This window comes from Dicentrarchus labrax, unplaced genomic scaffold (genome assembly GCF_905237075.1).
Source record: "Dicentrarchus labrax unplaced genomic scaffold, dlabrax2021, whole genome shotgun sequence".
Classification (NCBI taxonomy): domain Eukaryota; kingdom Metazoa; phylum Chordata; class Actinopteri; family Moronidae; genus Dicentrarchus; species Dicentrarchus labrax.
The window spans coordinates 20,777,030-20,804,399 of NW_026136701.1; the positions used below are offsets into that span (position 1 = coordinate 20,777,030).

At 40.2% G+C, this 27,370-nt stretch overlaps 1 protein-coding gene and 1 long non-coding RNA gene across 10 annotated transcripts in view; one reads left to right on the forward strand and one right to left on the reverse strand.

Moving 5' to 3' along the window:
* LOC127367977 (uncharacterized) overlaps positions 1-27,370 on the forward strand; it is a 269,916-nt gene that overhangs the window by 30,693 nt on the left and 211,853 nt on the right. The gene's annotated exons all lie outside the window — the stretch shown is intronic.
* LOC127367919 (microtubule cross-linking factor 1) overlaps positions 11,121-27,370 on the reverse strand; it is a 72,203-nt gene continuing 55,953 nt past the window's right edge. For 2 of the 9 annotated variants that reach the window (XM_051408187.1, XM_051408180.1), the window contains exons 11-15: positions 26,333-26,605; positions 24,336-24,662; positions 23,137-23,210; positions 21,006-22,572; positions 11,121-12,494 (exon numbers count right to left, since the gene is read on the reverse strand). In XM_051408187.1, the coding sequence (XP_051264147.1) occupies positions 12,291-12,494; positions 21,006-22,572; positions 23,137-23,210; positions 24,336-24,662; positions 26,333-26,605 (2,445 nt within the window). In that variant the 3' untranslated portion in view covers positions 11,121-12,290. Of the gene's footprint in view, positions 12,495-13,322; positions 13,351-18,596; positions 18,655-20,770; positions 20,796-21,005; positions 22,573-23,136; positions 23,211-24,335; positions 24,663-26,332; positions 26,606-27,370 lie in introns of those variants that run through there. The other 7 variants (XM_051408194.1, XR_007885565.1, XM_051408236.1 and 4 more) reach the window with 7 other exon arrangements.

Here is a 27,370-nt window from a genome sequence, read left to right on the forward strand (position 1 = left end):
CCCTTTGCAGAAGATGCTTTTCTGAGTTTATATAGCATTTGGCTGTATTTAAGTTCTGATCCGCTGCCCCATAAAGCACATTTTTTGTTTCTTCTATCAAATCATCCCAGTTGCTGTACTTGTTTAGATCAGGGAGGTTTGTGTCATTTGATATCACTGTACCACAGAACATGGATTTCCTAAATTCCTCAACAGGCTCTGATTCAGTTGGCACACATGGGTTGACTGGCCAGCTGTTGGTGTTCAGCAAGAGGAATGGAGGGCCTTGATTTCATCTGTGTTGCTGAGAAAGTTCTAGGAGGGTTTTGCCCCGTGTAATGTCATCTGCTGGATTACTGTTCGAGTCAACGTATCTCTAGCTCTTTGTGTCAGTCAGAATATCAGTAATTCTTGCCAACAAACACTTTGTAGCAACAGGAGTCATATGTTAGCCATAGTCATATGTTTGTATATTATAATATCTAGGCCCTAGACCATTTGGGGATTTCCCTTGATGCACTGAGCTCCTCTCTTCCTCTCTCTCTCTTTTTGCACTCATTAATGTCCCATTAATGCATGTTACTAACTTCACTTCTTCCCCAGAGTTCTTGTGCTCAGGAAAATCTATCTAATATTAGATGCCACATGAATAGAACAACTGACAATAAGAGTAAAATAAACCCATGAACTGATCCAGAATTTAACATTCCCTCCAGAACTGGAAATATTTGCCAAATACAAGAAAAGGTGCCTCAAAATCTTCAAACACATACCTGAAGTTTTGAACTAAGAACTGTGATAACTGATCAGGGAATAATGTTCACAATAACAAAATACACGTCTATAAAGATAAACTGAGTTGTGTGTCTGATATTATAGATAGATAGATAGATAGATAGATACATACAGGAGCAGTTTATTATTAATAATTCATTGTGCCATCACCCTCTGTTGTTTGGCGTCTGACGTGCTGCTGCTTGTCAATATCCAGCTGACTGTCACTCTGTCAGGACTGCTCTGTCAGCAGTCACCAGCGAAGCTTTAAAGTTCGACTTTGTGAAATTCAATCTCCTTAATTCAGTTACAAACAAAAAACGCTGTGTGTGTGTGTGTGAGTTAGACTGATAGCTGCTGCCAATAATTGATTGTAAAATATAAAACAATGGATATCAAATATCGTGTTGTCTACTTTTATTATGATTGATGTGATGTGGATATTCCAGTTTTGTTTATTAGGCTAACCTAACCCTTAGAGTCCATCATGATTCATTTTACTTAGATTTTTCTGTTCGATTATGTTTGGTAGTAGTAATACGTAGAGGCAGTAACAGTATCCTGAGTTTCACAGCACTGATTCTGATTTCTCATTTTGATACTGAACATTACACTATTCAACACTATTGTAATGGAATAATTTTACTATTAATGTATTCGGAAAATGCACAAAGAATTTAGGATGGTTTACTCCAATTTAAACTTTACTATATTAATATAATAACAATTTTCACATAGACACCAAATCGTACAACAGAAGTGGAATCAGAAATTTCAAAAATTATGACAAATATTCCAACCGCTCTATATTATTTTACGATGCGCTGTCGCATTTTTTAAATCCTCCTCCCTCCAAAATACCTTTCATACAGTCCCTAAAATTCATGAGCAAAACAAGGAACCTCAAACTTACTGACATGAAAATGGTCAGATGTCAAAGAGTATTTGATTGTTTTTTGATTTTTATAGACTTCAGTCTTCAAAAAGTCTTATGAATCTTATCACAGTAAACTTGTATTACATACATTGTGTGGACAATAACTCTAATAAGCAGGTCCCTACAAGGTAATATAGATAGATATTACATTTTTAGGATTAATGTTAATGTTTAATTAATGTTTGCAGTGTCCCAATTCTATACTACATACTACACAGTATGTATATTAATCTTAATAGTGTTTCTGCTTTCAGTATATAAGAGAACCACACACTTAACTGACAGGTTGAAATAATACAATAGTACAATAAATCAAACTTAGTTCAAAATGTTTTTCCCAAGATTATATAGTTATTTTTTGTTCCTGGAGCTGTTTCACTACCATCCACAATTAGTTTTACTTTATTCCAACTGTTAGCCGCTTTGCATTGTGAAAGAATATTCAACATGATACAGACAGAGTTCATGCTACTATAAATGTACTGTCACAGACCATTTTAACATAAAAGCACATATACAAGACCCCATAGGACAAATGGAAAATGAAGAATATTTCATGCAATACAATATTTTAACATTTCTAATTAGAAAATTCAAATGAATGTTTCTATCATGAAATAGAAGAAAAACACAGAAACCCCCCACAGAGCGTTATTGTGTGTGAAGCATTGTAACTCCTCTCCAACCTTCCTCAACCCCGAGCCTCTGAAGGATTACGGCCCAAAATCCCTCGTCATTGTTTTTGATGATCACACCAGCTCAGAGAGAGACAGAGAGAGAGAGAGAGAGAGAGAGAGAGAGAGAGAGAGAGAGAGAGACTCAAGCTCAGATGTTGTGGGACCCGGAGGTTTCACCACTATACATCCCTGCCTGTACCGAGGCAGAGCCCCACTGTGACTGACACAAAGATGTGGGCTCTGTGTGTGTGAGACTGGGCACGTCCAAAGCAAATTACACAGACAAAAGAGGAATCAAGGAGGCACCAAATGAATGGTGTCTTTTTGTTTTTGCTCGTCAAAAGACAGACAGATGGTCTAACTGAACTTGAAGCCCGCTGGACATTTTTTATTTTGAAATGGTACTGTATGTTGAAGAGGAGGCTTTGAGATAACCTGATGGAGCGTCAATCAAAGGTCAAAGAGCTTGAAAAAAATTAAGCTAACACTGGTTAAAGTGTGCAAGTTTAAGTCCATCAAATTTGATACATTCCTATATGTTAGTATTACCAAATGGAAATATCTGTAGCCTATTTATTTCACTCAAATTTGCTGTGACAAGTGAATTTCCCCATTGTGGGATTAATAAAGTTATCTATCTATCTTTATTTGGCAGCTATAGTCACAAGTTGCTGTACAGATTCCAATTTAACATAAAAATGTGACTTTATAAGTTCATAAAAAGCAGTGTCTATAGTTGGTTTGTCACATTTCAGATGTCTATGAGTTGTAAGCAGTTATACCAAAGAGACAGTTTCCCTTTAAAGGTTTAAAGTGTGTGAACAGGTCTTTCATGTGCATATTCTTTCTGCATATGTGAAATAAAGACTTTTTTAGTTCCAGAGGGAGCTGTGCCAACTTTCATATTGCCTCAAGTGATCACTCAGAAGATTAAAAGTTTGAATTAAAAGAAATCTAGCAGTGTGGAGATTGAAGACATGGGCTTACCAGATCTTTGTAGCCATAGTGTGGTAAAGACTATGGTTGTATTCAAAACCACATACTATACTAGCAGTATACACTGATTTGTCCAAAATGCACAAAGAAAGCAGTCTGCAAACACGACGCAATCTGCAGTATGCCAAAAATACCCCAAAGTTGTACTGATCTCCAGTATTCATCGTCTCTGTTCTGCTGCACTGATTTCCATACTTTTACTGTTCATTGTTATATTGTGATGTAATTTATATCGTTGATAAAATATTAGTCACAGGGGGCATTTTTCTGCTGAATGAGTGCTTTCTCATTTTTCTGTAAAAGAGTTATTGACTGATTTAAAAAAGGATCAAAATCAATGCAGCAGAGAGTTTTCAGCCACAAAAGGCTTCATACAACTTCTTTCTTCTGTTCTTCAAAAAGGCATAAACAGTCTTTGATGTGTGAAATCGTTTTTTCCCTGTAAGTTTTTACTGATTATACTTTTCCTAGAATTCTAAATTCAGGACTTTCTCTTGTAATGGCGTGTTTTCAGATTGTTCCGATTTGAGTGCTTCCTCTGCTACTGATTTCTACAACTCACATAATTAATCATAAATGCCTTCTGCCATATTTCTCATATCTTGTTCAGCTGGTTCGATGTGTTTCTGAAAATGTTTTCCTTGCTGGACATATTGTTTTCTGATTCCACGCCAGCCTGAGCGACGGTGCTGCTGGTTTAGTTCAGGGTTCAAGCGGTCGTCACACTCTTCAGCACAATGGGGCTGTCTGTTTACTTGTACAATGCAATTCTTGTGGAGCTAAAATCCCCCCCTCCCAACCCCAAAAAAAACTTGACACCCAAGCCTCTACCACGCTGTTTGCTTGAACACACTGGCAGAGAAACTGCCACGGCTCTGGTGTTCGGGCCTCGACAGGAGCTTTAAGAAGAGGACAAGCTTTTTTTTCTCACATGAATAATGATGTAACAGAAAGTGAGGAGAAGTAAAGGGCCTCCAGGCAAAGCTGTTGCTCAATATGAATTCTCCTCGCGGCCAAACCTTTCGCCTGTGACGGGCGTGAGGCTTTTTGTATCGTTGGCATGACAACCTCTCAGCTAATGGCACAGCCAGGCCCATTGTGTCGCTCATTGTCTGTTTGACGCCTTTGCACACAGCTGCAGGCATGTGCAATTTGGGGTCCAATTTTGACAGATTGCACGCTGAACAAGGCAGCGTGGAGCCTCAGAAAGGTTAATTCAGTCAGAGGGCCACATGGAGGACGAGGGCAGTTTAGTTAAATTGATTCAAATGCATCTTTATCCAGATGTCAGATTGTACATGCTGTTATTTAACTGTCTGGACAGCAGGTCACTTTATTTTAAACACATTTCAACAGTGAACACAGGCACTCATTCATTATGATTCATGTATTTTTGTTAGATATTTTGGTTACATTATCTAGTTATACTTAAGAGTGTTTAAATTGTCACTAATAGTTTGTAAATGGTTCATTCATGTTCATAGCGCAGTAATAAGGCATTAATAAGGCAAACTTTGGTTTGTGTCTTGGGTTTCCTCCTCATTAACTTAAGAGCAAGTTTCTGTTCCACTCAGGTCAAAAAGAGTCAAGTCATTGTGACTCTGTGACAGCAGCATGGGCAGTTGGATTGACAACGTTAGGCAGTGACTTCCAGTTACTGAAGAAGGTACCGTATATGGACGCTGATCATAGCGTTCTTCAGATTTTACATATTAGTTAGATATTCGCTACGAAACACAAAAAAATAGAGAATGGAGAAATAGAGTAATGTGCTGTGTAATACTATTATACCAGCTTGCTATCATAATCAATAGTTGCATGTCATTATTTAATCATCACAGACCAGTTATTATATTTGTGAAAATTGATTTTGATTAGTAACTGAACACCACTGGCGTGTGTATTTGATGACCTGGGAAAGAGATGTTGCATCTAGAGATAAAATGGCTCATTCTCAGGTAACAAATACACAATAAGTCCAATATTCAGGCGATTATACAGTAATTTGTGTCAGTAAATCCTCCTCAGTCTTACACATGGGACCTTTAATAAATATGAATTCATGTCTTTGTGTGGTACACTTCTTAGGACAGCTTGCATTCACACATGTGCATATTGTAGTGAGACGCCACCGCAGTGAAGGCAACTTGTTTTACTTCTGGTACTTCCCTGGATTTGTGTATTGTGGTGAGAAAACTTCCTAGCAAATGTTTTGGATTCAGGAATGCAGAGTCTGAATAAGACTTGATAGAACACTCTCCTGTTGTGATTAGTTTAATAAGAAGTGACATTTCTACATTTAAAAAAAACCCTGGCTTCTTGCTGCTTTTAAACAAATATTTCTATCCATCTGTCTGCCCTCACGGTGACCACAGATTGGTGTGATACCCACTGGACTTCAGCCCTGCACATCGATCCCCAGTGCTCAGACTTGACTGTCAGCTGAATCCTGACAGCAGCTGCAAACTCCACAAACGAAGTAAAAAAAGAGGAAACGAGAGGCTCGTCTCATCTGTTTAGTCAAACACACAAAGATCTGGGAACACGAGGGGAAACTGCTCTAAACAATCTGACAGAGACGCCCAGACAGCCGGCGCTGCATTATTCATCACAGCCAGAGAGGAAAACATCGCTCTTTTTATCTTTTTCAATCACAGTCAAATGTCAGAGCAAATATTCAAAAGCGGCTTCATTTATCGAGTTGGTTTAATGCTGAGGAACTCACGGCTTAACTCACTTTACTTCAAATGCCCACCTGAACTATCTGTCACCCTGCTTTTAGCCACAAAAAAAACTAATTCATTTTGATTATTCTGTTAGAGATTTTCCATCCAATGATTTTAATTTGCAACAAGCGTCCTGCAGTTTTGATTTATTCATGGATCAGCAGTTTTGGATTTCAAACCGTCGTCTCCACCTGATCAAAGCAGTAAAGACAATCCAGTGAGAAAGCCATCAGAAAGTTTTCACAGGTCTGAAACTATTTTGTAAAACTATGTGACTTTTAGATAACTGGTATCACTTTGGATCAGCAGATATTTATCCCTGAATGTCCTGACAAACATCCAGTAGGTGTTCTAATGCCTCATTTATTTTTCTTATCATTTAATTAGATCAGGTGACTTTGTAAAGTAGTGTGTAATTTCAGACATGGAATAAACTGTGAGGTGATTTCACACATAACTCACAAACATAATCCTATTTTTATGCCACTGCGCAATTCTGAATGGTAGTCGGATGTGTTTTAAATTCAGAAACGTGATTTATAAGGAAGATGAGGTGATTAAACTGAAAATAAGTTCACTTAACATACTTATGGATATCAGCATTTTATTTTGTATTCATCCTTTATTCAACCAGCAGTTATTTTTAGGTATAAATAAAGTTCAGTACAGGTACACATAAAAAAGAAATATAACTATATATATATAGTTCTATTTCTTTTTTTACACACACACACACACACACACACACACACACACACACACACACACACACACACACACACACACACACACACACACACTCTATACTACTACTTTACTATATATAAAACCAACATAAGATGTCTTAGTAAGGTGTTGGGTTGCTATGTGCCACCAGAATGGCTTCAGTGCACCTTGGCATTGATTCTACAAGTCTCTTTTAAACCCAACAGATACAGGACACCGGATTAATAAAGTAAATTATTTTATTTATAAACTTGCTTAGACAGGGGAAAAGTCTCTGGGCGGACTGAGACTGGGCAAGAAGAGAGTGGGAACCAGGTGGGGTTGGAATGGTAGACGGGCCAGAACACAAAAAAGGAAGGAAAGCTGAGGAGATGAAGTCCAGAGAGCTGGATTCGACAACAAAGCCAAGTGAGTGATGGTGGAAAACACAGGAGGGAGTCATGCCAGGGAACTGCAGGCAGAGAACCGGACTGACCAGGAGCAAGTAGAAGAATATAAAAAGAGCTAAATCTACTAGAGCACTTAGGAAAGGAATTACTTATTAAATAATATATGTATTTTTTTTAATGAAATAAATCAATTTGAAAAACACATCAAAATACAAAATATTGAATAAAAACACTTACTATGGGTACACCAAAATGTAATATAACCGTAGCACACGCATACATCCATGATTAGCTATGAATGTAGGAGAATCAAGTCTATTGGAGAGAAGACCTCAGCATGGTTGTTCTCTCCTAGACTTTCAGAACAATATAACTTATATACCATCAAGTATATACTAGAGTGCTACCATAGATCAATAGTTCTTTGATCTGACAGTGTCAACAGATTCTTTATCAGACATCCTCATACCATAAAAACACTAACCACTAACCCGAACTCAATACATCGATCACTCCATCTAAAACGTTCATCTCCCACATGAGCTATATCATGATGGTAAGAAAGTAAGCGGAGGTAAAATGCATGGTTCAATAACACTGCAGTCTTGAATCCAAACAGGAAATATTGGAAAGAAAACCAAGAGTATCACTTTTCCACCAAATTAGCTCTGGTTCTTGAACCGGATTACGTTCAGGATTCAACAACTGTCAACAATAAATAATCTTTTTAAGAATAAGCCTGCCTTCTGCCATGCGTCCGTAGCTGAAAAGGGTACTGTACTGTAACATTGGTCGTAACGGCAGTACTTAGAGAGCCTAATATTTTCTGAGATGGCAGGCATTAGGTTTTGGAAACACCATAGAGGCTGGACATGTGACTGAGCAAACAGAGTCCAGGATCTGGCAGCGTTGAGGAAAGAACCAGGTATTTGAAGCAGAGCAGGATGATTATGATGGCTGGCAGCTGGTGGCCTGACACCCACACACCTGACTCCTACAATCACACACACACACACACACACACACACACACACACACACACACACACACACACAGAGCGAGGGGAAGGGAGGGGCAGAGAGGCTGCCAGCTAGGCAGAAGTGAAGGGCTTGATATGGCTTTCTAAAATCTCCCATAGGAGTTTAGTTGGGTTGAGATCTGGTGACTGTGAAGACCAATAGCATATGATTCCCATCGTTTTCATACTCATAAAATCAGTAACTCATCCTGGAAGAGACCACTCCTGTGAGAGTAGAAATGTTTCCTCACAGGATGCAGAAACTATACATTTACTGACCCGCCTTCAGTAGGAATGAATTAACCACAAACATTTGTTTTGGCCATTTTATAGGATTTACTGACAATAAGAAAAACAGAATAATACCAACCTTATTTTTTAAAAGAAAAACTCAACAAGAGACAGAAAACCCAATAGTGGCCAAGTTTAATTTTAGAAATATAACCCCTTGCAGGTCCCTTCAGGAGCAGGTTGTCTCGACACCTCAAAGGTTGAAGGCTGAAAACCATCCACACCAAAGTTTTTTTTTTTTTTAACGGCAGCAGGTTTGTTTATAATGAGCTCGCCGGGTATCTTTCTACCACCTACAGAAAACTTTACTCTCTGAAAATGTCACACATTAACAATAACCTAGATTTGTCCTTTCTCCACGTTTGCTTTGGGATATCGACTGTATTTGGGTGTGACTTCTATTTCGCAGAGGTCACACCCTTCTTTCTGCAGCTGACATCAGACATTAAAGTAGAGTAGTGGGTGTGTGTGTGTGTGTGTGTGTGTGTGTGTGGGCCGGTGTAAATTATTCAACACTGGTGGGTTTCTCTCAGGGCGGATGGAAGTAAAAGCAGAGCATCTTCTTCTTCTTCTTCCCTCCGCTGACCCGCTTAGTGCCATCAGCAGCTCCCAGCGTGCAGCTGGGCCGCATTAATTATTCATCATTATAACTCTGTGAAAGGTATACAGAGGCCTTCAGCTCTCTGTCTCTCCCTCTTTATCGCTCCCTCTGTCCCTCTCTCCCACAATCAGCCTCGCTCCCTCAGAGCAAATAAGAAGCTTCTGCAGTAAAAAGCCAATCGTTTTAAATTTACTGATTTAATTCTTGTGCTGTACAGATGTGAAAGGCTGAAAATTAGCAGAATAAAGCAAGAAAATTGTGACATTTGTCTCCATTAGCTGGCTGCAACATTCACACGTTTTAGGACTTTTTCTTTTTTTAAAGGATTAGTTCAACTAAATTACAAAAACACATATTCTTTCCTTACAGTACATCTAAGTAAGCACATATATGAGGAACTTGTACTTTACTTTTGATGCCAATTTATACTTTTGTATCTAATTTGCACAAAACAAACGTAGACATATGTTTTTTATTAATTAAACTAATTTCTGTCTAATGTTTAGGCAAATAAAACAACTTGGTTAACGTTGGGAAAAGATTCTGGTTAAAGGAAACCAGTAGTTGTAGTAGTAGTTGGTAGTGGATCTCTTATGTAACAGGAGTTTTATGGAGTTGTGACGTCTACGTCTTCTTTTCCTCCTCAGCAGCAACAACAGTTATTATTTGCACAACCACAAGAGGTCACTTGTTAGGATGATGTAAATACTAATTCTATAGTTTTTCTGGTGAGGACAGACTTGAAAACTGACATTAAATCTCAGAGATGTCTTTAAAAATGGGCAAAAACACAATTTTTGTAAATGGGAGCAAACCAACCTTTTACTTTTAAGTTGGTCCTTGGTTCATTTAGGAATTTAGGAACTTTATTTTGGGCTACTTTACACTGTTTGTTTGGTTTGTTGGTTGGATACAACAACCATTGTGAAGGTGTGATGGCATTTGTCACTAGTTTCAGAATTCTTTACAAATCACACAATAAATTGTTCAAATAGAAAATAATTATTAGTTCCAGTTTTATACAAAACAGTTTAAAATGAGCACGTCAACTAACCACAACAGTAAAATCTTTACGCCTTTACATTAATGCGTGACTTGTTTCTTTGTATATAGGCGTTGTGACTCACTGTCTTGAATTTACAGTCATAATTGTTAGTATGTCTACTGGTGTGGTGGAAGTTTCAGAGGCAGATACCTCAAAATGTTGGCATATAAAAGATATAAAATACACTTTAAAACCAGATTAATTTAAGAAAAACAATTGTTGAAACTGATTACATCAAAAACATGTTGAACTAAACTAAATATTGTAGGTTAAAAAACATTCTCAATCAACTAGTTTTAGTAGTTTTAAGTGAAACTGACCTAATTTGTAATTGTATTTACTTAATCAACAATATTTTTCAACTTAAAAGATTAAATTTGTGTTACTTCAAATGTTCAATGTAATCTGTTTATTTAAAATAAATTATTGCATTACGGTGTAGCATTTTATATATCAATACAGCTGAAACCCCCCCAAAATAAGCAACTTTTTCAATAAACTAGTTTATATTTATGGTCTTTCTCTTGCGTGACAAGCTGAGTAGTAAGGTGACACATGTATGACCGTGATGCAAGAGGATTTGACTTCTGGGAGGACACAATCTTCTTATTCACATTCTCTGTATGTGTGTCTGCCCCCCCGCCCAGAGCCACTGTAATCCTGTGGTCTGCAACTGTAATCCACACACACACACACACACACACACACACACACACACACACACGGTTCAGTATCTCAGGTCTAATGCAAGAGCGAATAATCTATCATGAGCTGTATCTAACCTTTATCATAGAGGGATAAATATATGACCCACACACACACACACACACACACACACACACACACACACACACACACACACACACACACACACACACACACACACACACACACACACACACACACACACACACACACACACACACACACACACACAGAGAGAGAGAGAGAGAGGAGGAGGTCTTGTAAATACACATTCATGTTTATTACCATTTACTATTTACATAAGACTATAGATTGTTAGACTTTTTGACATAGACTTTTCATTTAAAACATTCATGTTTTTACCCCCCCCACAATCCCTTTTTCCTGTCAAAAGAAAAAAGTAATTCATATCCAATAGTAACAACTGTACAAAGACAGCCTGGTAGGTACAATAATTTACTTAAAAATTCTTCTTATTTTAGTCAATGCAAATCATGTGACAACAAAAACAACAGCTCAAGAGTTCCCATCACGACAATATTTTATCTTTTTCTCCCACAGCGGAGCCGAGTGATCACAAATGACTAGAGCTCGTATGTACATGCACTAAAGTGCTAGTGTTTCAAAAGGCATGCAAATATTGGACTGATATTTGTACAACTGCCTTCCAAATATGCATAAGGTTATTCAGTTTGTCGTCACCCACCTTCTACGATTACAGAGCCAAACATTCACCCCCAACGTAAAAATAAATAAATTACATTAGCATCAGAAATGACATCATGTGTCTCCGCTTCAGACCCGATGAAGCAGAAGGTTTTTTTGTTTGTTTGTTTGTTTGTTTTGCTTGTGTTGTCTTTTTCCTCCTTGAAGCTAAACAGAAAAGTCAAGCTTCAAAGGGAGGCAACACAAAGATGAGAAGTATGCTCTTATTGAAAAAAAAAAACCCAAAACTTTTAACATGAATTGATGCAGGACAACGTAAATGTAAAAAAATAAAATAATAAAATAAAAGCGTAAACAGATGAGAAAAAAAAAAATGGTGTAAACTTCATACAAATGCAAACAGCTGACCTACACCTGAAGGTTCAGAATTATGACTAAAATATACATATATGTATTAAATACATATATACACACACATGTGGGGTGATGAGTAACTCAAGTGTGTGCAGGCACCTCTTATGGAAATGTAGTTTTATGTCTTTTTTTGGATGATATTACAGTACATTCCAGGTTCTTCTAGAGAAGTTCTGGTTCCTCGATGGTCAGCTGGTGCTACTGGGTGGATCTTGAACCCTCCCTCCCCCCTTTCTGGCTCCGTCTCTTGGGAGTCTCTAGATCTGGTGGGGGGGGGTTGGGGTCTCTGAGGTACTGGGTCTTTTAGGCTGAGGTGGAGGAGGGTGAGAGGAGGTAGAGGACGGCCTCACGCTGGCTCCTCGCCCTCCAGGATGGTCTTCCGGTGTCCCGGCGGCGGGAAGGTGAACCTCCTCTTCGAGCCCTCGCTCCACTTGGGGGAGGAGGAGGGGGAGTGGGCGGCCCAGCGCGAGGGGGGTCGGCGGTTGGCCGGGCGGGCCGGTCTCAGGAAGTGGGAGTCCAGGGGTGGAGCCACTGGAGAGCGAGGCAGGTCCTGCAGATGACAAGGAGCTGTCAGAGAAAGGGGGGGGGAGCAACAAGGCGTCCGTGGCTGGTTGGCGCCGAAAGAAACAGGAAGTGAAAGACTTAAACTGAGAAATATAAATGAAAGGAAGTGAGAGAAGAATGAGCAGGAGGGGGACAGGTGTATAAATGATGAAAGTAAAGTGATTAATCTTCCACTTTAAAGCCCCTACAAGGAACTTTTTTTGTGTTGATTCTGGCGGCCCCTGTGGACAGAAGCGGTAGTGTTTCTACCGTCTCGTCTCATTGATTTCAAGGGGAATCCGACCTGCTGGAAAGCGGTAACAGTAACTATGTAGAAAAAGCTGTTTATGTAGGTCATATAGAGGCATCAGTATCAAATCGAGACCAGATAAAAACTCCTTGTAGTACGATTAAACAAAAAAAGGAGGGAGAAATGTGTCAAAACGGATAAAGTCAAGAAGGAATGTTATTTTCTTGACTTTCTACGAGCACAATTTTTAAAATAGATTTCTTAAAAACTTCTTAAACAAATCTAGCCATGTTTTATCATATTCAGTTACATCTTTTATCACCAAATCAAAACCTAAGGGCAACAGGCTGCAGTCTCTAATGTTTTGTTCCCCTCATGTAGAGTATGTGAGGGACAAAAGATCAGAGACGGCTTTGAATAGATGAAGAGCTGATGGATGAAGTGGTGATGAGCAATGCAACAAACTGTGAATGACAATGAAAAACAACCAACTTAAAGGTTGAGAAAAAGACGAACAAATGAAGTCCACAGCCTCTCACAGCGACTCAGTATTTTAATTTCTCAACCTCACCTAACTGGAACTTACCATCTGCTCAGGTAAGCTCGGGGTCAGCTGAACAGGTGCAGGCGTGCAGATAATACACAAAACAAAAGAGTCATTTAGGATTGCCTAGTTACTGCTGGCATTAACATTCACCTGTGGACGCACACACACAAACGCTCCCCAACTTTAATGGAACATTATTAGTGCGGTCTTCACCCGTCCCTCCACACCTTTAACGATGCTCAGTCTCTCGCTGATTAAAAGGACCCACATGTGTTTTTACTAACGCTAACTGAGATAATCTGCTCCAAAATCACAAGCAGAACATAAAAATCTTTTTTTTAAATCTCACAACTTATTAACCTGTGAAAACACTGGAGTAAAATAAACAATATAACACAAGAATAATGGTGGGGAATCCGACTTAATGCAGAAGTGTCTGGAAACCAAATAAACATGGATGCCTCAAAGTAAGTGAAAGTCCCTCGTTCAAAGTAAATAAACCCACATCTTAATAGATATAATGTTATATTGTGAATGCAAGTTTAACACTCACACAACCAGCTGCAGTCATACAACCATTGTGTCTTGTGCAATGATGTAAAGAAATCGGAAACATGAACGTTTTGTTCCATGATTTTTTGCCTGATTTCATGGAAGCGTTTCTAAAAAAGATTGCAATGTTTTTAAGCATTTCTTTTGGTTTTGTTTGTATAATTCATTAAAAATGTAAGGCAACTTACCAGACAAGCTGCAGTGATTGGACAAAATTATAAGGCCGGATACATGCTGCCACCCGAGACTATAATATAAATCTCTGTATTTTAAATGTATTTTGAGAGTAACAATAATCACATGGATGTACATTGTATTATTAATTACTACCCAGCTTTAAATTATTGTTTTTTACTCTTGGAAGTGGGGGTGTGGGGTTGCTGGGCAGGGACAGAAATAATCAGTTTTAAATGTGGTAGTTGCTACACCCACCAAAAATGTAGTGTGGAATACAAAAGAAGAAAGAGATGCTGGGAAATTTTGCACATGCAGCATTTAAAGAAACTCATAAATATTAATAATTGTAAGAAAGACCAGAGAAAACACAGAGGACCTGACCTTGATGTCCTCAGAGGTTGCTACACCAGGTAGGTACATCATTAGTGAAACGTGAAGGAAGCAGCCTTTTCACAATAAGATTCAGTGGAATAAAAAAAAAAACACTACCGCCTCAGAAATGACCTGAATCAGCACTTCTCCTCAGTGAGTAAATGTGCAACACATACAGGTGTGTAAGGACACACAAGCTGTTAAAGGACACTGCTGGAGTCAGGTGAACGACCAAACTGTCCTGGTTTATGTCCAAACATGGACGTAGTGTGTTCACATCTATTTATGTATAATGCCCGTAGGCATAAAGTCTCGATGGCTGAGACGTATAACCCGGAATAATGCAAACACAGGGGTTTAAAAATCTGGTTCAAGCCTGTGTTTGCATATTTCTGCTGTGGTACATACACAGATTAATGGCGCTGAAATTACTTTTATGCATCTGTCCCCTGGATGAAAAAGAAAAAGTGAGGAAAAGAGGACGACAGGGAGAGAGTGAAGCGTCTGTGGGTGAGTTTCTGTCCCCCCTCACAGTGATGTCAGAGTGTGATTGGGTGAATGATCACACCGGGACATCACACCACCGGCCTGATTTATAAATAGCCCATCTCCAAGCATTAGATTTCGGCTGAAGGATGGCGGGACATCGAGCCCGCAAAAGCAACAATCTAGTTCTGCTAAAAATACAGTGAGGCTGCGGTGGCGTGAGAGAGGATGAACCGAAGGAAAAAAAGTAAGTCATGAAAACATGGATCCAAATCAGAGAGTGGATGTGTTGCAATAACCTTCCCGAAACACAGGCGGGAAAACAAGTCGCAGAGACGGATGGGAGGCGTCTCCGTCAATAAATAATTAGTTTATGGATTCAAGTGATGGATTGCGTACACACACTGGAAATACAGACAAGTGGTTGTTTAATGGGACGGCTTTGTGGGTTAATACAAGATTCCCTAAAGTGATGCTAATATCACATATCACAGCGCCACAGAGGCATGCAGCAGTAATGTGTACAGGAGAGGCAACTGAAGACAACAACTTCACATCAACTCTGACTTCTCAGTAGATGCTTCAACCTTAAAGGAGAAATCCACCTCAAAACACTTTCACACTGATTAAAACAAATGTAAATTGCATTTGTGGGAACATTTTGATGTGTTTTGTTTTTGTCGCCATGGATACTCAACCAAATGTAGACATCAAGATTTGAGTGCATCAGAATTACGTCATGTTAAGCTATTTGTGGCAAACAGCAGATTAAAATTTTAAGCTCTTCTGTGGTTGATCAGGGAGCATTATATATATGTGTGTGACATATACAATAAAATACTGTTAAATGTCAGGTTTGGTGAGGTTAAAGGAAGGAGCAAAAAGTTTCCCTCTATACTGACCACTTAACTCATCTGTCGCCTTTAATGGAGGCAGACATTCATCACAGAACAAGACATTTCTTCACCAACAGCCCTAATATACTTACTTTTAACTACACATTTCAATGCACGTTGCGGCTACGTTTTAAATGTATGCTCCACTCAAAGAAAACTCATATTAATTCAAGTGCTTCCTAAATTCACAGAAAGGTAATGGGGATGTTTTTCCTGTGCAGTAAGTAGGTGTTGAGCTAGTCCCTCAAAACAGATGATCATCCGTGGTTTAGAAGTACTTTTTAGGGTACTTTTTATTGCAAAGCAACACAACTGACCTGTGAATAAGGACGAGTCTCATTTCGATGCAAAGATTTGTATAATAGCGGAAACACTGAAGTGAAAGCAGCGCTGTTTATTTAAAGGTGACAGTATTATAAAATGATTTAATCACTAAACTCAACGAATAATCGTAATAAATAATCATAATTATCATTTTGGTAAGTTCTCAAGGAAGATATTTTATTCTATTCTATTAATTTAGAGGCTTATTTATACTTTTCGACTCTCCAGACACACACAACGCCACCTGCATCGCGTGTGTCGACTATTACAATCAAACAAGTGTATCGCAAATGTCACCTTCTGCAGCATTTTGAATACAAGAAATGACCAAATTCACATTATTTTCGTCACAATCTCCATGTTTTTATATCATTTCTCTTCCAAGTTTCCAAATTTACTGTAATATACGAGCCTCAAATCTACATCCAAGCACTTGAACTCATCAACGAGGACAACTCTTTGCTCCCACCGCATCCAAATGCAAAAACATTCATACGCGTTTTCTGCATATTTTATTTTTCAAAGCTATTTTATGTAACGTAGGAACTGAATTACAAGCAGGCGGGGGGGCCGAAGAAAACTTAAATTCCAGCACTCATTATAAAAATCCACTGACAGGCTGTAATATGTTGTATAACAGTGTAAGAGTATCTGATGGTGGATTTATCCTCGAGGCATGCAAAACAGACCAGAGTAACCAGTTAATAACCACCAGGCATCAGACACAACCCCACCCCCCCACCCGACAGGTGATAAGTGCGTAGAGAAGGGATGAGTGTTAGCAGCTGTCTTCTTCAGTTAGTCTTTGGAGGACTTGTTAGTGTGAAAGGAAATGGCAAAGTGTGGGGAAAACTGTAAGAGGGAAGAGGGAAAGAAAACACTGTATGGACAAAAAAAGGGTGAAAATAAAAAAAGAGTAAAACATCACAAGAAAACGTCACAGTCCATCCAGTCGCACACATGGTGACACAAAGAGGAGGACCTGGTAGAAACACAGTGTTAGAATAATCCAGATAAAAGCCGCACGGGTCCCGAAAGACAACAAACAACCTGTGCTGAGGAATGTGTGTGTTTGTTTTTTTGTTTACTGCTCAAACTTTGATACGATCAGTAATCAATCAGTTTGAAGAGACTCTTTGAATCACATGAACTGAGTTTGCTTTAAAGGACCATACTGGAGGGTTTTTGCAGGTTCTCTCTTATTAATGGAGAATAATTTATAGTTTACATTACAGCCAACCTTTAAAACTGCTTTATAACTGCTTATAACTTTAAATGCTATTACAGTTAATGTTTCAGTTAAAGTAAAGCTGCTATAATACACTAAGTGTGGAGAGCAGGAAATATACTGAGAAATCTCATGTTTTTGTGATTTTAAGAGCTCAGAAAATCTGGAAAATCTGATTTTTGATTAAAAGAAACTCAGATTATACATAAGTTCCAGGGTTTCCCTACGCTGCCTCTGACCGGTACTGGTTGCTTTCATTGGTTGGGTTGGTTAGGTTCAGGCACGAGGAGTGAGACTGGGTTAGGGTGTGAATATCAGGGTAAGCCAATCAAAAGACTGATGACTTTGCCATCCTAGGGAAAAAATAATCACTTCATCATCAGCTCAGGTAACACAAGCTGTCTAATGTCAACGTTAGCTATTTCTTAACTAAGTAATTGAATTACCGCAAGTGTTATCTTACCTAATCTATGTATCTATCTACGACCTTCAGTTTCTGGGTTAGCTCACTAATAGTAGTTTAATAGTTTACTGAGAATTATTTAATTACTACTGAAATTATTACCAAAATGCAGCGTAAAAAGTTGCTAACTAGGATTTAACTTTAACACATTATTTGTAAAATGTGTGTTCACTTATTTTCTTCCAGGTTGTTTTTTAAGGACTAGCCTGGGCTAATGTCAGCAGCCTACATTAGTCAGCTAATTAGTTAACTATGTTTTAGGTATATCTTCCCTGTATAGTAATGAGAAGTAAATGATTTCAGCTAAACTACCAGTAAACAAGATAATTTATCAGATCAGTTGCTGCTCTCCGCTGCGATGGACCTCACAGATAGTCACAGTTTAATAATCGTTGGCTGTAATTGATTACCTTTAGCCTCCTTTCAAACGTTGATTTTCACGTCTAATCGAAATATAATTCTCTAAAAAATGTACGGTATGGTTTTTGAAAACAGCAGATGTGATTTATGGTTAATGGACTAAAACATGCAAAAAACACCATTATGGTCCTTTAAAAGAAAACAAACAGATGATCTATCTACCAAATAAAGTGAGCATGCGTTCTTTAACACCAAGAAACAGATGGATGGCCGACTTTCGACACCACTCCGATGGCTTCACACACTGTCACTCTGCCGTCCTGTGAAGCATGCATTAATGAAGAGGGTGAGGAGGACGAGGAAGGGGGAGGAGAGGGGTCTGCAGGGCGTGAGGTGAGAGGTCCGTGTGGCTGGTGAACCCCCCGCCAAAGGTCGTAGAGGAAGAGGAACTTACATCACGGAGACAAGCAGAGTTAGAGTCCCCAAGGAGTTGTTAGTATGACAGTGTGGTTCTGGATCAGAGCACAGCGGACAGGGAAGAGGAGGAGGAAGAGGAGGGAGAGATAAATCCCAGAGGGGAGGAGAGAGAGAGAGAGAGAGAGAGAGAGAGAGAGAAGGGGGAGGAGGAGGAGGAGGGAAGATAGAGTGGGAAATGTTAATCGGTAAAATCGGGCAAAGAGGAAAAATAAGTCTGGCATATCAAAGGCAGAGAGGTTGATCAGGAGAAATAAGGTGGCTGATTTCAGCTTGCAGACCACACAGACAGCGGTAACACACACCCATTCACTTTAGACCTGGAAAAAACACAAGGGGGGGGAACTGTGACGGCGACCTCGATACACGCAGGCCGGTGGGGCGGTGTCAAACATTCGATATGAAAGGTTACAGATAAACCAAACTAGGGTTGGGTGATAGGATGCAAGGCGGTAGAGTTTTGTCCAACGGGAAAGATTCAAGATAAAAACACTGAAGAATCAATAGTAGCACGGCTCCATGGTAATAATGCATTTAAGGATGTTTTCCCTCCATGTGACGAAGGACCTTCATTGTCACTTAATTGTTTAGTCAATTTATCAGCCAATGGACAAAACAATCTTTTATTGGCCAATTTCACAACCTTTTTGTCGATTAATTGAATAATCTAAAACACTGGTTCTCAAACTGGAATCTCTGAAATTTAACAATCAAATGATTAAAACATATAATTCAATACTATCAAGATACTACATTATACATTGACTATGAGATTGCTGAAATATAATTTAAAATAATATTACATTTTGTTTCAATATCAGTCTGCTACGTCGCACACATAGCATGCATACATCCACGATTGGCTACGAGTTAAAATGTGAGCGGAGGTAAAATGAACGGTTCAAAAACACGGCTGTCGTGGATCCAAACGTTCACGACAGTCAACAATAAATAATCTTATTGCGTGAACTATCCATAGCTGAAGAGTCGGCCTGAACAGCAGTAATTCCTGGGTTATCTAAAAGCAAAAGTTCAAGTCTGGTTATTGAATCTATTTAATATCAACGGTTTGTCAATTGAATTTCCAGAAAATCTGCTGTATCTCAGTAAATATCCAGTAGAAATTTGAAATGGTTTGAATTTCCTTCAGAGCTAAAATGACTAATTAGTCGGATTAGCTAAAAACAGAAAGTTTTGCATCCATATCACTCATTCCTACATTCTTACAATTAGGTTTACTGGTGGAAATTTGAATGGGGCTCTCCCCCTCACTTCTCTGTGTGTATCTATCTATTTGAAACACACACACAGATAAAAGCAAGATCCTTATCCAGGTCTGTATTAACAATATTGATACGTTGAGTACCGTTCACAATCAATCTGAACTGTGACATCCACAGGAGGCTGCAGGAAACAAACGCTCCACTATTATCCATGAAATCACATATCAGACTCTAATCTTACTGTGTCTGTTCTGCAGGTCAGTGAACAGCAGCTGGTGCAACCCTGATGTTAGTGGACAAATTAATCACCATATGTGGGATTACATTGCTTACTGTTCATGTTATGGTTTTAAATATAAAGGAAGGCTTTGGTAAATTGTTTTAATGTACAGCTTTAATACAGCATGACCTACTTTTATCAAGTTTTAATCTGTCTGGAGAGCCAAACTGAAAGCGTTTTTTTCTTTCTGTTTAATCATTTAAACATGACCAGAAAGAGGGTTTTGTGTCTGTCATTTATTTTTTCCCACAGGTCAGCTGAATGGGTGGTGAAAAGGGCCCGACCGAGCTGTCAGAGCGCTGATTTCAACGAGTAAAATCAACGCTTTTTCTTGGTTAAAATTCTGGTGGAAGACGTAACTGGAGAGTGGTGATAATGATGAATTATGTAAATCTGTAGCTATGATCCCACATCGATTATTGCCGCTGTGAGATCATTAATGTCACGTCTCCAGTTATCAGACACATAAATCTGTTTGTTTTTTCGGTCGGGCCTCGGTGAAAGTTAAAGCAAAGAAATAAAAAGCCACACTACAAGAAAGTCACTACAGTGAAGAAGAAAGTACAGAAGAAGAAACCTTAAAGAGTGTCTACATACAGCAACGATGGAAAGCTCAGTATTATTGAAGAGGGTCGAATATTTTGACATTACCATTGCATCAGTCAGTGCTTTCGATCTGAGAAAAAAGCATTTAACATTTTAGTGATATTATAACGTAGTTGATTAGCTTTTTTCCCTCTTATTAACCACAGATCCCTTAAAGTTTGTCTTCAACCATTACAAGGAAAAATCCCAGGCAAAGTCATAAATATCTTTGTGTCATAAAACATGGACCCCAGATCAAATGAATGATGAAGCGATGGATCCAGTGCGCCTGTATATTTACCTCCATACATCCAGATTGTCCTCTGTCTGAGTCGGCCTGCCTGCTGCTGTCTCTGCTGCTCTGTCCTCCAGCCTGCAGCCTCCTCTCCTCTCTAAAGCTCTGCTCCTGCAGCTTCTTGTTAAGGATGCGAGCTGCGTTCTCAGCCAGCGTGTAGCCCGGCGGGGCCGACAGGTCCTGCCGTATGCTCACCACCTCCGGGTTTTTGTCCCCCTGCGTCTCCACTATCAGCTGCACGGGGCTCGGCGAGCGCCCGCGAGCGGTCCTCAAGCACTCCTGGGCGTTCCTGGGATCCGTAGCGAGGGCCCCTTGAGTGGGGCAGGGCTCTGCGGGGGAAGGAGGGGTGGGCCGAGAGCGACTGGGGGACTTGTTGAACTTCTGCATGGACTCGTAGGCCACTGGGGTGTGGTCGATGATGTTGAAGAGGCTGGAGAGGCCGTCGTTGATGGTGGTGTGGACGGGGCTGTCGCGAGTGGTGGTGGAGCGGGCCCACGCCGATTCGCTGTTGCCCTTCTGCGGTGTGGTAGGGGTTGGAGCACGGCTGGTGTTGGGTATCTCAGCCTTGTTGGATGTGGACAGTTTGCGCTGGAGTTTGGGCGAACCGTACTTTGGCGAGCAGCAGGGTCGCTCAAACTTGCTCTGGATGACAGGAGAGTACTGGACCTTCCTCAGGCTGCGTGACGGGGAAGATATAGGTGTGCTGCCACCTTTCGGGGTGAGGCAACGGTGGGGGCTGCTGGTCAGGTTCCTCAGCAGGTCAGTTTGTAGACCCACACTGATGGTCTGGGTGGTCTGGGTGCCTCTTGTGGTGAATCCATTGGTCTGGCAGGCGGTGTCCCGGACGACGGGCCCTGGCGGAGAGCGGATGGCGTTCCTCACAGAGATGGCCACCTCCTTCATGTCATCACTCATGTTTCTGGAGAGCTGAAGCTCCAGAGAGGACGTGTAGCCCACAGTGGGGCAGATAGGAGACTGGCTAGGAGAAGTCATCAAGGCCCCACTCTCCAGAAGCCCACACGCCCACCTCCCAGTGCTGAACACCTCATCTGCCCCGCTGGCTCCCACGCCGGCCTCCCCTCCACTCCTGGCTTTGGTCCCTTTGGCGTACAGGAAGTCCGGGTCTTGGGCAGTAGGGTGCTCAGCTGCCCCAGATCTGGTGGGGCTGTGGAGGAGGTGAACCCCACAGTGCTCCACTCCCACCCCTGCTGCCCCTGCTCCGTTGCCCCTCAGTGGGGACTTGTGGCAGTGCTCAGGGCTGCTCAGGGTGCTGGTGGTCAGGGTGGCGCTGGTGGTGAGGAACCAGGAGGCTGGCTGGAATGGATCAATGGCCCCTCCCCGGGCCTCGGGGGTTTTGTCCGTCCACACTTCCCGGGTGGGACCCGGGCCAGAAGTGGATGATGGGAAATCCCAGCCCTTATTGTTGAACTCCTCAATGTACTTGAGGTCGTCCGGGGACAGAGGTGGGGTGACGTCGTCTTGGCCCTGATCACCGTGGCGAGTCTTGTCGGGGAGGAACGGCGAGCTGTCCATTAACCGTTGGAAGTCGCTCATGGAGCACACAGACTTGGCTCTGCACAGGCCACACACACACACACACACACACACACACACACACACACACACACACACACACACACACACACACACACACACACACACACACACACACACACACACACAGTTCATTAACATTAACTTCAGCTGGGACGCTCATGATCTCACCTCCTTTACAATCCCGCTGCAGAAAATAAATCCTAAATATGTGTTTATGTTTTTTTGAAAAGCAACTTAATGCCTTTAAATGTTTCAAATCTGTCTGAATTATTTAACAACATCTTGAGCTGGATCACTTCTTCGCCATAAGAGTAACTTTCAGAGAAAAAGTCACCAGGGGGAAACTCACTGTCACTGTCACTTCAAGTTAACAGTTAATAGAATCAACAGCCGATCTCCGGAGGGATCGATGTGTATGTATGAGCAGCAAAAAATGCAGCAGGAGAGTGAATAATCTGCAGTCAGTCACATCGGTTCTCGGTGATAAATTCACTGATGGCGTCTATGAAAATTTATCAGCTTTTAAAGAATAATTTGCTCGTCTGAACTCTCTTTGGACTCGGCTTTGTCGTGAGGTTACCTGAGCAGACTCCCGCCCATCTCCTCCTCTGGATACTCAGGATCGACCTCTCTCTCCGAAATCTCATTCAGGGCCTGAAACAGAACAATGAAATCATTTGGGAAAAGGGTTCAGGTGTAAAATGATTTACAGACAGTAGCTTCTGGAAAGAAATGGTAGTAGTATATTCTGAAATCAGTGAGTATCTGTCAAGAAAAGGGAAATGTTCTATGAGAAAACAACCACCGCAGTTCATTTACATCCAATATGCTTAATATAAATGTTGTTTTTGATGTTAAACAGCATTCAGACACTGGATGATTCATTTGAGAGGCTCATTTTTATCTGCCTCAGATTGTAATATACTTTTTAAATATAATTCCTTAAAGTCTTACTTCATGTTAACAGCTTCTAATAAATGTTTTAGGATTAAACCTCAAGAATAGGAGTTACTTCAATATATTTTGTAAAAGCAGGTCCAATAAAATGTAATGAAACTAGAAATTAACTCAGCTAAGATTAAATCATAAGACATTAAGGCATAAAAAGGGTTTGTTCTAAAGATGAAAGAAGAGTTGTGAGATCCTGAATTATCAATAATGAGGAAGCTGAGATGGAAGAACGTTGGCAAACACACTGTAAGTCCTGTTTACTACCAACTTCGAAACGTTTTCATCATTCGGGAGTGTAGTTTAGGGTGAAAAACACAAGATATTTTTATTCACATTATACCTTTTCCCTTTTTTTGTTCTATCATTTCATTAAGTGGTTTGTTAATAGTTATCAACTAATCATTTTGACAATAAAATGTCACAAAATAGCGAAACTGCCATTACATCCATTACATAACAGTCCAACACCCAAAAATAGTAAGTTTACTTTCATGTTTAATAAAGAAATAAATCAAATTTCTTAGAAAAAACTAAGAGTCTACAGCTAGCAGCTCTCTGAGCTGTATAAAAACTTTATACAAATGATATTAACTTCATTAATCCAATACATTTTTAAGGCCTGTCAAAAATTATACTGAGACATTTTAAGGCCTAAAATTCAGATTATTGGATGTAAGACTTTTTAAGAACCTGTCCTGAGGTCGGACATGAATGTTTGTCATGGCAATCTTTTTAATAGTTTCTGAGATATTTCACTCAAAACCAAAAACCAACCCTTTAATAAATACATTAATAAAGTCTTGAGGTTTCTTGACTTTGATGTGTTACCTCCTTCATGCAGGGGAACCTCTTCTCACTCTCCAGTCTGGAGGGTGGTGGGACCTCCAGGCCACCGAGGGGGTCTAGAGTCAGCGCGTCCAGGAACAGGTTCTCCATTGGGCCTTTCAGCCTCATCGCAGCCCCCTGCTCCTCCAGCATGGCCTCAGAGTCAGAGTGGGAGCGCATGGGGGGGACGGAGATAGGGGTGGACGTACAGGGGGAGCGTGGGGAGCGAGGTGACCGGGGGGCGTTGCAGGGACTGTCCTGAGGGGAAAACACACCTCTGTGGCCGGAGGCGCCATCTTTGACGTCTCGGCTGTTCAGCTCTCTCTGCATCTGCACAAAGAATGAAAGTATTTTACATAATCTATTTAAACTTTTACTATTATATTCTTTTAAATTCTGAACTTTTCTGTGTACATTTTGTGTTAATCTCTTTTATTGTTGCTTGAAAATCCAGGTATTCGCTTTCTTATAGCTTAGTTTAGCATAAAAAAACAAGGGGAAACAGCCTAACTCTGTTCATAGGTAACAAACTGTGCCTGCGTCCAGTCTTTGTGCTAAGCTAAGCTAATTAGCTATTGGCTGTAAGCTTCATTATTAGCGAAAGAGTGGTATCAATCGTCTTACCTAAGTAAAAAAAAGTCTCAACTACCTGCATCATTTCTGGGGAATTACAGTGTAAATGTACATGTCTTTACTATCTTTTACCCCATTAAATACAACTTTCATAAGTAAATAAAGCAAAATAAACACCCAAATTATTATTATATAGAGGCTCTAGAAGATTATCTTTGGCATTTCTGTAATAAAATTTCTTGTCATATTGATACAGATCAATTTGCAGTGAAGAAATATATTGATTTATTGGTATAGCTCTATAAAACCCTGGTATGGTCCTTCACATTTACAGTATAAGTCAGTTTATACGAGGGAAGCTTTCGTCACATACGGACATCTCGCTTTCTTTTAACATAACAAACTATTCTTCCACTCTAGTCCGCGACGGTGAGTAATCCACCTGCAACATTTGGGGTCAAGTGCCTTGCTTCGGGCTCAGTGTTAAAGGAGAACAACCACATCACTCACTCACTCTCACACTGACAGTCTGAGCAGTTCAGTCGGCGACCTGTGCTTCATCGTTTGCTGCAACATCGCTGAATAATGCATCTGTGCGTCCTGCTCTGTGTCTCTATTCAAACATGCATCAGCAGTTTTTTCTTTAAGCTGTTAAAGGCGAGCCGTATTCAGAGTGTGCTCCTTGTGGTTATTATTCCAGTCCCTGCTTTATATGTTAATACTCTCACTATCATATCATATTAATGAGTGCTTGTTCCTACCTCCTGCCCTGAACGTCGCACACGGGCGAGGTGAGATGCTGCAGTTCCTCTAATTAAAGCTCACAAAGGACATCAATTATTCAGTAATCCTCAGTATTATTTAATCGCCTCGGGCGATTTGTCACTGTTTCTCATATTCACTCGCACAAACTTATATTCATTAACAAGCGAAGGCTTCAGATCTTTAAGTTGTGGTGTGTTTTTCTAGTTAGATCTGTAAAGTTTGTGAAGAGGCAGTTCAGATCAAAGTGGTTTTATACAACTAAACAGATTTTTTATTATTCATTATTCTGTGGAAATAGTTAAAAATAGCAAAAAAAGTCCCTTGCATGATGACTTTAAATTAGTTGTTTTGTCTCATTAACAATCCAAAGGATATACATTTACAATGACTGACAGATTATTGGTGATGAAAGGGTTATTCAAGCACTTTAAGGACTTTCATCAATGTTGGCTTAAAGGTTGAAATTCAAAAATCTGTGATACGATCGTTATCTACTAAATGGACCTTGTGGTGTGATTTTTTTCTTGTCAACTGCTGTTTTGTCAAGAATGAACTTTCAATCTCACCTTTTAAGCCAACATGGACGAGACGTTTTTAAAAGTGAAAAGAAAATGGAAATTTGAACATTTCTCCGTCTCCTTCCACCTCCTCCCCTCTCTCACCCTCTCCATCTTGCGGTGGAGCTCCCTCATGCTGCCGTCCCACTCCTGCCTCTCCCGGTCGAGGCGCTCCAGCAGTTCGGCCCTCTCGCGGCCCCACCTCTTCTCTCCATGCTGCAGCTTCCAGCGGAGGTCCAGGGAGGTGCTGTGGCTCTCGGCCAGCAGACGCTGGTGCTCCTCGCGCTCCTGATTCAAGGTCCACTCGGGGTCTCTGACTGGTTCCCCTTCACCTCCCTGAGCTTCGCCTCGTACCTTGCCTTGCGCCTCCTCCTCCAGCTGGTCAAACAGCAAAGACACAGTGATGTTGGGTTGATTAGTCATAGAAAATAAATAATTAAGACAAAGAAAAAGGGTCGATTCACCCAAATTATGTCACATGTTTCAGTGGAACTACCTTCGACCAAAGAAATAGATTGATTATACACAATAACAAAGACACTACTTAGATGTTTGAGATGCTGCTGTTGATTTTTTAAATGCAGTTTTTCACCCTTGTTGCTGGTGTGAAGGTATAATTCTCAATACCTGGTCAAATAAGACCCAAACTATCTGCATAACGCTGGAGGTAAGTCAGAAAATATGTTCTTGGATGAACCTCTGCTTTAATTTGAAGGCAGAAAAATAAAGACGACAGTAAAAAGATGAGAACACGATCATATGAATACAATAAAAAGAGACTCTACCAAACTTCTTTTGATCTGTTTTTGTTGGATCGACAAGTTTTTAAAGTCGTGAGATGCTTCATTTCTTAAAGTTTTGTATAAATCCAAACAGCAGTGTCTGAGATATTTTACATGACAAATAGACAAACAATATTTCGCTCTTCTGATCTTCACTTTTTGATCTTTTAATCAGTTTTTTTTGGTAAATAAAACAATGAAAACTGAAAAGAGAAGTAAAGTCAAGCACTCACACAGCCGCTAAATTATAAATGAGTGTCAAAGTGGATTAAATCAGTGAATGTGTAGCTTATTATGTGTATTCTCATCATAACAACACAATTTATGAACAACCTAGTGATGACACGGCCCACTGGGGCTG